At 37.6% G+C, this 12,983-nt stretch overlaps 1 protein-coding gene across 1 annotated transcript in view; it reads left to right on the top strand.

Annotated features, from left to right (window-relative positions):
- Window positions 1–12,983, top strand: part of LOC149167758 (transportin MOS14-like) — a 215,925-nt gene that overhangs the window by 103,171 nt on the left and 99,771 nt on the right. Inside the window, exons 14-17 of the mRNA XM_089431588.1 lie at window positions 1,531–1,610; window positions 1,981–2,100; window positions 2,410–2,461; window positions 2,719–2,874. Of these exons, the coding sequence (XP_089287714.1) occupies window positions 1,531–1,610; window positions 1,981–2,100; window positions 2,410–2,461; window positions 2,719–2,874 (408 nt within the window). The remainder of the gene's footprint in view (window positions 1–1,530; window positions 1,611–1,980; window positions 2,101–2,409; window positions 2,462–2,718; window positions 2,875–12,983) is intronic.

The raw sequence follows: 12,983 nt of genomic DNA on the forward strand, positions 1-12,983 counted from the left end.
AAAACTTGAGTTTAAGTTGCTTAATCTATAGAATTTGAGTGCCTCGGGGGTTTTTTAGGTGCTGAATCCATTTATGCATTCAAAAATGCATTTCAAACAACAACAAAAACACTTTATTTCTTGAAATTAATTGGCCGAATTTAGGTGAAAAAGTCTATTTCGTAAGTTACGCCAAAAGAAATTAATAATTTTTAGTGTTTTAAAGTGAATAGATAAACAAAGTTATTGTACATCAAGTACTACATTAAAAAAATTATGAGCCCTCTTATCTAGCAAAACTAACTTTTCCATAGGTAGCAAAACTATTTTTTCGATAGGGACTCCAAACTAGACAATAAAAGGAAGGTTTTGTAGGTGTATACTTTACAAAACTAACCCACTAAAAAACTAAATTTACATGTCATAGTATAATTGATAGATAATACGGTTCTTCCTAATTGTGTAATGTGAATCCATTTAAGTTTAAAGAAATTTATAAATTTCAAACTATAATAGATGAAATAACCTTTTTCACGACATTCTCTCATTAATTTTAACCAAAATTCGGAGATTTTTAAAAATTTGAGTTTAACTTGCTTAATCTATAGAATTTGAGTGGGGTTTTTCACGGTGCTGAATCCATTTATGCATTTTAAACAACAACAAAAACACTTTATTTCTTGAAATTAATTCGCTGAATTTAAGTGAAAAAGTTTATGTCGTAAGTTATACCAAAAAAATTAAATAACTTTTAATGCTTTTAAGTGAATTAATAAACAAAAGTATTATCTAATCATTATATTTTGGTTTTTGAGCCATTTTTTGGTCAAATTCTTAATTTTTATTGTTTAAAATCAATTTTTCACCACATATATATGCACATATAAAATCAACACTATAAAAAAAACCTATAAAACACCAGATTTATATAAATTTCATATTTTACAAATATACCTTTAAAATTTTACAAAATCATCTAGTCGTCAACCTACACAAATCATTATATTATACGATGTACCTTTGTTCATAAAATTTTACAAAATTATCTAATCGTCATATTATACGATGTACATTTGTTCTTAAAATTTTGGGAAATCATCTCATGACTAGGAACAATTTGCCTATCAAATCCTGTCCTAAATTACATGTATCACTGTATCCTCTGTGTGCATCTTTTTTTATTTGCCCATCACGAATTGACATTGTTTTGGATACTGCGCGGACTGAATGATCTTGATCTCGTCATAGATCACTATGTAGCTCGAGTTGCAGAGAACATTTGAATTACTTTGACCGGTCTCTCTTTTAGTTAGTTATGGATGGCCAAAGTTAACGAGGATTTTCTTGCAGCATTGTTCAAGGTCGTGCATTATTGTTTTCTTTGTTATGGATAAATTATTTGGCTCTTTCATCTGCATGACAGCCTTGTTTGCAGGAACAAATTAGTTCACATGTTTCTTTTTTTCAAATTTCAATAATTTCAGAGTGTTTTCTATTTTGCTGCTTTTATAATTATATGAGCATAACAGTTTGTGGGGATTATGTTCTCAGCCGTGGGAGAAATGTTGACGGACGCTGCTTCAGTTTTGGGAGATAATACGCTTCAACTTCTATCAAATAATTTCTTCCAGGTAAGCTGCTTTTACTGTGACTTGCTGAAATTGAAGATTAAGAGTATTTTTTTTCAATTTGAAGAGAATAATTTTGTGTTTAGTTAAAATCGGTTGTTGTTAATGTTGTGGCACAAGTTCAATATTTGTAAGTGCAATATTGAAAATCATCAATGAATTTTCAATTAGAAGAAAAATGTTAAAACTTGTAGCGCCTTTACTGTGTTGTATATGTTTATCCTCAAGTTAATTGCATCTTTATCTTGCCCTAATTCATTCAGCCAAAATATACTTATAATGCCCTAATTCATTCAGCTAATATATACTTATAATTTACTATCATGTAGTATTCTTTCAATACTGATAATGATAATGAAATTAATGATACCAGGCTGCAAACAATGCTGGAAATGGTGGCGCATGGGATTGGCGACCTACAGAAGCTGCATTATATTGCATTCGAGCCATATCAAGTACAGTTCCCAGATCGGAGGCAGTTATATTGCCACAGGCAAGTCCTGCTAAATCTATGAATTGTGTCTAACAGTTTCTAATGGAATACATTGTATTTTCATTTCCATTAAAAAAACTATACTAAATATTAAATATTTTGTAAGATAATAAAAATATACATGTCGTTATCTCTACTGCCCTTAAATTAACAGGACCTAGAAAGGTTTTTCCTCAAGTAAATATTTAGATTCATCGAAAGCATTTCCTACCTCTGTCTATGCTCGGAAGCACCAAACTCATTAGGTTAAGAATTATGATAAATGAAAAAATCATCTGGACATTATAGGAATGGTTTCTCATTGTGTAGGTTATAGGATTGCTACCCAAGTTACCACTTCAGTCTCATCTTCTTCAGACAGGTACATTTTTCATGTTGTTTGGATTGGAGTTCATTTAATGTCTACTTCAGTTACTCTAAGTTTTGGCATTTAATCCAAAGGCAAGAAGATTATGAGTTTTTGCAGCCCTTTGCATAGGCTGAAATTCATGTAATATGAGTTTTGGGAGATCTTTGCGAAGGCTGAAATATATGTAATTCATAATTCCATTTCTTTCCCGTGTTTATGGAGCGCCTCACACCTGCTATGGAGTAACATTCTTTGGCAATTGGATACAGCTTGTTTGACAGTTGCCAGCTTTTCGAAATGGTTGGGTAGTGCACCCAGTGCACCATCCTTTCTGCCTTCCATTGTAGAGATGTTGATAAGAGGCATGGCAACAGCACCAGATGTTTCAGCTGCAGCATCCATGGCATTGCGAAATGTTTGTGATGGTATGGCAACAAGCATCTATTTGGAGAATATAACTCCTTTTGAATCACATGCTCAGTTATGTACATGAATTTCCTACCTATAAAACGATCTTTACTCTGAATTTATTACGCATTAAAAAAAATGAAAAAAAAAACCCTCCAGATGTGAACATTGAGGTTCACAAATAACTAAGTAATATGGATTTGATGATTTGAGTGAGCGATTGATTGATGCACATGCCTTTGGTTTCTAAGGTCTACGTTAAAAACCTGTTTATATAGGGTTTGCTACATTCATATTTTTTATTTATTTCAACATCTTCTAAAAATACATAAGAAATCTGGAATACTTTACTGAGGTGTCAATCTATGCAAGCTAATGTTACATGTCAGAAGAGTGTTTTCACACATTTTGGAAAATTATTCAATTCAGAAGAACTGTATTTCTGCATTGGTGTAGCCGATATCCTTGGCACTTGGAATTTCAGTGTATTGTTTACTCTGGTTTCCCAGAGTTTTCCTCACATTTTGAAAAATCATTTGATTCAGATAATTGTATTTCTGCATTGGTGTAGCTGATATCCTTAGCATTAGGACTTGCAGAGAGTATTTCTTACTCTGATTCCCCTGTTTTGGTTCCAGTAATCCGCAGAATACTTAGTCTTGATTTTTCATATATTTGACATTCCTTTTTGTTGATTTGATATTTCAGATTATCATTTCACTGAGAGAAACTAGATGCTTCACATCTTGAGTGGGGAATCTAAAAGAAAGACAAAATAAATACCGTTGACTTCATATTTGACCTATGACTTAATTCTGCTATGGATTGAAGCACATGCTTTTTTGGTTACTTGGGTTTACAGTGGAATACTGTTTAAAAAAGGTTTCCTTTACTCATAGTTTTGGGTTCTTATTTCAGAAAATTCTAAACATCTATAAGAACCCTGGAATCTTCTGTCTTTGCAAGCTGATGTTGTTTCATAACACGATAGTTTTTACACAGTTTGGAAAATTGTTTCATTCAGAAGAACTGTATTTCTGCATTGTAGTTTATTTCCTTGTCATTAGGAATTTTGCCTTATTGTTTTCTCCGATTGCCCCCTTCTGGCCTCTAGTAATGTGTAGAATGCTTACTCCTTTGATTCTTCTTTTCTTTGGCACGTTTGCTAATCATTGCATTGAGATAAACTGGGTGCTTTTAACTGATGTAGAGTATCCACGACCATTTATTTACCCCCTAGATCTGATGCCTGGATCATTTCAGAGTTTTGGGGTTGAGGGGTGATGTCAATAACTTTCCCTTCTCCCGATTGCTGAGCTTTTGAATCTCTCTTGTCACCAACCTATAGTCTGCCCATTTGTTTCTTTGCAATCTTCCAGTTTGTTTCAGCACTTGATGCCATACGGCACTGGCTTGCCTTAGCTGCGAGGCCTTGGACAACATGTCCTTACTACAAATGGACAGCACTTCTTCATTTAAGGTCTGCCCATAATTTTTCCTTAAGCAACAATTTGTCAAATGCAACTAAGTTCTACCCAACCAACTTCTTTCAACAATAGTCACATGTCCAACTGTGGACTTTAAAACATCCCAACAGTACTTTAACAATTAGCCAACACCAATCAAAGCAAGGAACAATAACATCCCACAATCATAAAGAGTCCACAGCACACATGTATAGGTAACACCCAAGGTAGGTGCCTTTAACTTTATTATATGAAAAATGTCATAGACACACAACAAGGGAGTTTTACAACTCTATTATAAATGTATGTTGAGTCTAAAGTAATAGTGTCTTTTTCCTATTGCCCAATAGACTACACAATCCAACCCCTAAAGCAACAAGCCTACCTCCTATATGTCTTTTATCATCCCTTTCTCACAGATCCAGTGACTAACAACTTAGCACAAACTACAGAGCTCTTTTATGCTAGAATGAATGACCAGCAAATGTATGCCTTAACACCTTTGAGGCATCATCTTCTTTTATATGAGACTTGCCCTGCACTTGGAAGCCCCTTTACTCAAAGGTGGATCCAAGTTCCATCTGTCCACTTTTTCCACTTTAATTTCTCTGGTGCCATGTTTATTGAGTATCCATGTCCAACAAATGTGTCTAACATGTGTTCCCAAGTGTACCTAGTTGCATCCAAGGGCACCCAAATATGTCCAAGTGCATCTAATGGATGTGCACCTGACAATTGTGTCCCACAATTGCACTTTATAGTTGTTTGTGCTCGAAGGCACCTTTTCCACCCATTGCAAAGCCCAAGTGTGGATTGTCGAACTCCTTGGGTCCACATGTAGCCTACCTAATTCTGTAAAATCCATTTAATCTCTCTATTGACCATTACGTGTCAACTACCCTTAGGAGTACACCCCCTTTTTTTTCGCAAAAGGGATAGCACTTGATTAACATGTCTGTGCCGTTTGACTATCATCGTCAGCCTGAGGACTATCCCCAGTCTGCATGTGTATAGCTGTAAATAATCTTAGCAGATCTGTGTCGTGTATGTAATTGCCTAGGTAAACCTAATTTTCTGGTGACGATCTACATTCCGGAAGGTTTTTTGTCTCACCGATCCATGGTTGGTAGAGTTTTCCTTCAGCCTTACCCAAAAAAAGATTTTGTGACCGAAAATAAACTAATCAAAAGGGATTTGCACTTTAATGTTAAAATTTTTTAAATGTGGCCTATGGCCCATTAAATTTTTTATTTTTAACCCTTTTGATTCTTTTTTCCGTCGCATTAAAAGATTTTAAATTTTTCAGTTACCGCTACACATTATTGCCTAAGGAATAATTTAAATTTAAATTTAAAGTTCCTTAGTGTTATTAAATGCATTTCTCATGATTTTTCTATGGTCAAGGCACGATAAATCATATTGGTTGTTCTAGATCTTGTCATTAACAGTAATCATTTTTAAATCTGGAATTCTTTTGCATGCTACAATGTTGGGCATTTATTATTGTCACTTTTTGTCACATATTGAAAAACGTTCTTGGTAATTTGTTTTATTGATGGTTAATTCAAATATTGAAGGCACTGGTCTAAAATTATTTCTATCTTGTGGTCGTGTCCTGTTTACTTTGGCGTTTAATCTATCAATTTGATTTAATCATTTAAATTCATCAAGTTATCCATCATTAAGATCTCTTAGAGTCCGTTATTCGCAGGCTATCCTCATCTATTCACTTAGGGACTACCCCCCTTGACTTACCTAGGAGAGAGTCTAAACGGAGTAAGTAAGGATTAAGAGTGACAACCCTTACTCTGAGCGTTGTCGCGCTGCTTGGACATTTTGTGCGACAACACTATCTATTCTAATATTGTCCATTGGCCATCATGCTTGCAGATTGGGCAAGGTCATCCACTATAACCCCCACTTTTCCTTCCCTCATCAAGTCCTCTTCCAAGATTGTCTTGGTGCATCCAACTAGTGCGCGTTGCCAAGGTCTATGGTGCACCCAATCTAACCAATGGCACTCGACTTGTCCATGGTGCACCTTGCCACTATTCAAGGGTGCCCAAAACTAAGTCTACTAGTAATCAACAATTCATCATGTCCTAGTCAATAACCATCGAGGTGATCATGTGATGAAGGTGCCTTAAACCACTCAAGGCTACGGCCTTGCATCCTCCCCAACTAAATTCTAGCAGCATCCTCAAGAACCTATTGTCCATGCCTACTACCCAAACCCATGCATCTATCCATAATTGAATTCTTCAATTGCACCACAGTATCAATGCTAAAATTGCAATGCAACTTCCCACTATCCAATTCAACAAAGCATCTTTGCACAAATTTTGTCAACAAGGCCTCTTGGTTAACTTTGTTACTACTATTAGAGTTTCAATCTAATTCCAACACTATTGCAAATACTTACTAGTGTTGCAATTTGACAGGTCATCAAAATGTAAGTGCTGCACCATTCAAACCTTCTACTACATTAGTACTTTGACTAACTTTCTATGCTTTTGTAAACTAGATCTGCTGAAGTCTTGAATTCATCAGAATGCACTTCCTCATGTTCATCAATCTTTTCCTTCTACTTTTTAGTTAGTCAATACAACTCTTCTAAACAAAGAAAAGGATCTCTATCCTTTCCTCAAACTGTTAAGTCATTTCTAAGCAAAAATTTTTGAGGCAACTTTTCCATAGGTGCACTAGTCTCCATTGATTGCAATGTGGCAATAAGCCTCCTTTTTGTGAGTTAATGAGAAGGAAATAATAGTCAGATTCCAAGGCCACCTCCAACATCTCTACTAACAACTTGTCTTAGATCCATCAAGTCACATGAAAAGTCTAGAAGGCTATCATTCTTTTGTGTCACTTAGATCAAAAGAGACATATTTGAACCAATTTTTTCATCTCCCTTTTCTAGCAATCTTTCAATTTTTGGGTCATCTTGCTAAACATCTACCTTGGGTGCACCCAACGTCAAATACATCAAAAGAGACACATTTGAACCAATTCCATCATCTCTATCTTATATCAATCTTTCAATTTTGAGTGATCTTGCTAACCATCTTGCTAGAGTGCACCCAAGGGGGGTTCAACTTTATCCTTGGTCCTCACGTACAAGGATCATTGCTCCTCAACCTTGTCATCTTGGTTTGTTGTTAATCCTAGCCCATATAGGTTGAATGCTTTACTAGCTTCCTTGGATGAACCTTTTGTTGTCCCCATTTGTCCACTTAGAAATGGCATATCTTTACTTATATAGGCAAGCATTCACTACTCTAGCTACTACTGTCACTATGGAGTCCACTAGGGCTTCAATCCTATTGAGTTTCTACTTCAATTCCTTCACTAAATCGTTGTCCACTGAAGGTTGCACAAAACTCCCTCCTAAATTCCCACCTATAGATTATCCTTCAAGTCCAATTCCTCCACATTATCTATTGCAAGGTTGCTCAAACTCTTGATTGGTTGTAGAAACTATGCTCAAGGAAGTGATTCTACCAAGAACTTCATTCTCCTTCCTTATTGTAGGTATGACACATGCATCTTTGCCTTAAATGATGACTAGATAGTCTAGGTGAGGCTTGGGCACTACCTTTTCCTTCCTCGGGGATTCTTTCCCCAAAACAACCTTAAATTCCTCCATGGGTACAATGATGAAACTTATAGTTTCACTGCAATCTCCAAGCTTCAAGGTGACTCCGTTGGATGTGCTAACGACCTTTTCCACTTCTAAGTTCATTACTTTGGAATAAGTCTGCATCAACTCAAGCCGCAACCTAAGATCTCTTGCTACATCTTCCTTCATTAAATTGTGGGTCTCCCCACTATCAACCATGGCATCAATTGATCTTGCTTTCAATACGATCAAAGCATAGAAAAGTGTTGTGAAGTGTTTCTCTCGGTTTATTGTAGGCTTGTCTTCTAGCATGACACCCAAGTCTTGCAAACACTAATAAAGGGTTTGTCCACTTTCTTCATAGTTGATATTTTTTGCTACATTGGACAATTCTTTGCGTGTTGATATTTTACACAAATCCAACAAGAAATAGGATTACCTATTTTCTTAGGAGTGTTTGGTTGCCTAGCCTTGTCATTGCTAGACTTTCCAAATGGCTTCACCTTCACTTTGTCTTTCTTCTTGTTCTCTCCATATTGCTTCTCTCTTAGTATTCTCACCTATCCTTGGACCACCTTTTTCCTTTGCATTGTAGTCCAACAACTTGTCCATTGTAATGATGATGTTGCCAAAAAGGTTTGTACAATCTAGCATTGTAGATCTCCTTTTCCCAAGGTTACTATCCTTCCATTAAGTGGAACAACCTATCTTCTTCAGAAATGTCCTCCACTTAGTTTCTTCAATAAATCTTTGTAGTCTATGTCAAGAACATTTTCCCAAGGTTACTATCCATCCATTAAGTGGAACAACCTATCTTCTTCATAAATGTCCTCCAGTTAGTTTCTTCAACATTTACCTTGGCCTCATCTAAACATCCATTCATTTGTTCCAAGTACTCTTCATCATCCCAACATAAGTTACCAAGTAGCTTAGCTTTGTGGGTGCCATCATATGGTTCTATTTCCTTGATGAACTATGAGCATTGGCAACTTGTTTTAACAAGTTAATGTTGTCTTCCTAGTGTTTGAATTGTGTCACAGCATACTTAGACAAGTCTTCCACCATTTTGAACCATCCATCAACATTGGTGCTCAAGGTTGTAGTCATCTATAGTCTTTTGACCCTTATCTTTGGCATTATTAAAGCTTTGGAATGTGTTGATTGTCTCATTTTCTGAATATTCTACCTTTTCCTCCATTCTTACAAAGAGAGTTTGTCATCTTCTTGACATTCATTTTGAACATTGGTAGCCTAGTCTTCATCCTTGGAGTATTAACATCTTTTCTGTTGAAGAATCAAGGGCAATTAGGTGTAGTGTGATTCTTCTTGACTTGATAACAATTTGTGGAGTCTTTTTACTTTTCTTGTTAGCTTAATCTTCTTCTTCTTCTTATTAATGCATGCGTGTGTACTTCATCAAACTGCTACCAAAAACATAAGAACAAGAACACAAGATGTTGGCTCTCTGCCAAGGCCAAAACCTCTCTTCTCTTGAGAGGAAAACCCTTTAGTACGTTTCTCTTATTGAAGCCTATTATTGATCAATGCCAAACTGTATTTTCTTGACTAGAATGTCCTCCAAGCACAAGTCAAGTCCTTCTTTTTGCACTTTGTTCCCCGGCACTTCCGTCTTCTGGCACTTCTTTTCCCGGCACTTCGTCCTCCTTCCAACTGTTGTTAGATCTTGTTGCACTTGCTCTAGAAGAGATACCTTGGATTATACTCTTTCCTTATGATGATCCCTTCCTTCTCTTCATCAACCAACGAACTTGTATGACTGTAATGGGAGGGCTGTTCTAACAGCAGAGATAGCCGCCTCCTCTTCGCACGTGTGATTGTAATAGGCTTTAGAACAACCCTATTACCTTCGCCCTTCTTCCTTGCTTCTTCGCTTGAGTGGGAGGCCCTTTAGGCCTATGTTCTTAGCCCAAATAATGAAGTTTATGTTACTGTGATAGAGGGCTGCTATGACAGCAGAGAGAACCTCTCTTCTTCTCACGTGTGACTGTCTTTTAGCCCTATAACAGACTTCCAAGGCTTCAGTATTTCTTCCTCCTTTGCTGCACTTGGAGGCCCTTTTTTCCTCCTTCTTCACCGTTTACTCGCCTCCTTACTTCGCTGATTTCAGAGATATGAGTGCATTCTATTTAGAGGAGTGGACAACCTCTATATATAGAGGACTGCTCTTCCTTTATGCCGACTTGAGGCTGACTATAGGACTGCAGGCCGACTTGACATATATATAGCTCAGATTGCTTCTTTGATGGTGCATTTTCTTTGTAGGAGATTTGACTTCGCTTGGAGGGATATTCTTTGACCCTTATACAAACATATACATGGTGTGACATGCTCTTAAGGTCTTCAACATTTTCTTTTGATTATTTGAATCACCTATAACACTTTAACATGTGCTACACCTATTTCAATGAGCAAGAAACTCATTGACATATATTATAAAAATATTTCTTTTCTTGAAAAAATACAAATATCAAAAGTACATTTATGAAGACCGAACCTAGTTACATTTCCTTCAACACTCCTTCTTAACAAGGGAGGTATTCATACAACATTACAAGGTGTTTGGCTATGTTTCAGTCTTGAAGAATTCACATAAGAGAAACCGGATTGGCAATCCATCTGTTATAGCATCATAGTAACCAACATTGTTTCCACAACAAGGCCTTGACTGACAGTTCTATCTCTCAATAGATCAGAGCACAATGTTGGCAAGACCAATGACTTATAGACACCTTAGTCATTGTCTCTCAAGGTACATACCCACCCGGGTGTTCACTGAGTATGACCTAGGACTATTCTTATCTTGGGTTCCCAACCCTCAAAGAATATCGGTCCTCTTGCCTACTCTTGCCTTGGATGCCCTACACATCCTCAAAGAGTATCGGATGCCAGATGATTACCAAATCCTCCCATTCTTTCTTCCCAAGTGAAGAAAAGAATGTTGTGTCTATCTCTCCCTCTCAATTGAGGAAGACATGCCCAAGTATCCTCTGACAAGGTAGTTGTCCAAGTTCCTTTGCAATTGGGAACTTGTTATAACTCCCTCTTAGCTAGGGACTTGTCCATTCATCAACAACTTCTTCTTCGTGGGCCCTCCTGCTGCTTGATCTCCTTCCTTCCTTTGATGTCATGAAATCTTTGTTTAAACTTCTTCTTGGTAGGGCACCATCCATCGATCACTTTACTAGTTTGTCATGTCATTGCTTCCTTCGTGGAAAGAGGTCTTCTTGTCATATATTAGGTTCTCTTTTCATCTGGTTATTCCTTGTCATCTTGTCTATGCTTCGGACTACTCTTCACATGGATGCTTCTTTGTACTTGCTTGTTCCCATGCTTTGATCTAGTAGCCCTTCCCGACTTCATCCTGATATTGCTTCAACATCAAATGGTTCTTTTGCTGGATGGCTTCTTCATCATGTGTAATGTTCCTAATTAGCCCCAGCTAATTGGAATATTCGATTTTACCAAATTTTGCCTTCTATAGTTATTTTGTAAATAAAAAAGTGAGAAAGGGGGACATAACTCACTTTTAGAATAAAAGTCAACTTTCTAGTAGCACAACGTTGTGACTTAAAGGGAGAGCCAAGGGGGCCAAAAGGGGGGACGTAGAAATGGAGCCCACACAGACACATGGAGGGACTACGCAGGAGGGGAGGAACACGTGGCAAAAGGGGAATCACGCAGGAGAAGGTGAGCATTGGGATTGAGAGAGGCAGAAGCTATAAAAGAGAGTGGAGCCCCCTCATTTTGATCATTCGGTTATGTGTATTTGTGATAGTCGTTTTGGCTTAAAGCACGCTGGCTGTTTAGCTAGTCTGCAACACTGTTTAGTGCATTGAGTGTCTCCGTTCGGAGATCTCACCCTTAGCCCTGGGGGACTTCGAGTGCTTGCTCGGGCAAGGTATTTTCGTTGGCATTTCAGCAGCAGTATCTTCAACATTTCAGCAGTGGTTTTATCAGTGTTCTGGAGGACTGCGCAGCATTGGGAGAGGGACGCAGTTCTTTTTGGGAGCAATCTGGATTGAGGGTTTGTGGAGGATTTGAGCCGAGGGATTGAGCAAGAGATCAGCTCTTGCATATTGGAGGAGTTTGGCAGAGTTCTAGGCTGAGTTTCAGAGGGTTCTATTCAGTGGCAGCGCAGAGCAGTGAGGAACTGCGCAGAACCCCAAGGGGGTGATTTTCGGGGGTCAGCCATTCCAGGAAAGCTTTCTGGGTTTTTCTGGGTTTCTTGAGTAGAGTCCGATTCCAGAGTTTCAACTTTTTTTGAGGAGGGGAGCAGTCCCAAATCCTTGTTTTATTTCTAGCAGCAGCAGCAGCGCAACAATTTTGCCAGCAGCTTGGACGCAGATCAGAGAGGGGCCATTCCTTTGCTATTCTGAGTGTATTTCTTCACTTGCCTTGTGCAAGTAGAGGTGCCATCTTCCTGATCACCTCCTGTACTCATTTTATTACTCAGTATAATAAAATGGCTTAGCATTCTCTCTACATTTCTTGTGTATCTGTTTATGGTTTATTTGATATATATAGTATCATTGTTACTTGTATCTCTGTGAGCATTCTCGGCTATTATACCACTTGTGTGTTTCTATTATACTCTTAGACAGAGTCTGGAAAGGGCCAGGTAGCCTTCGGATCTCGTCCTCCTTTTAGAGGCGACATATCTGGTAAATTCCCTCCCAATCCATCTCTGGTTGGAGTTTGCTTGTGTTTGGGTATATTCCTGATATGGGATATTACATCATGACATCTTTGTAGAGTAGAATCTGTTATTTGCACCTTTCATATCTCCAAGGCCTTCATAGGTGTCAAGGGTCCTTTGATTTTTTTCTTCCTTTGTCAGAGTTGTCATGCCTTCTTTCGGGATATGTCTTCAAAGTATCTTTGTTAGATAGAGAGATTCTTTGTGATCATGGTGTTCTTCACATGCTTGATCTCTTTCTTCATTTGCTTCTTCATGGATAGATTGGTCAACTACCTTCTACTCCTTGTGGGATCACTTCTTCATCTTGGACTAGTCAGCATT

Source organism: Pinus tabuliformis, chromosome 5_1 (assembly GCF_031772625.1).
Source record: "Pinus tabuliformis cultivar Carrire ecotype Pingquan chromosome 5_1, CPIR1, whole genome shotgun sequence".
Lineage (NCBI taxonomy): Eukaryota > Viridiplantae > Streptophyta > Pinopsida > Pinales > Pinaceae > Pinus > Pinus tabuliformis.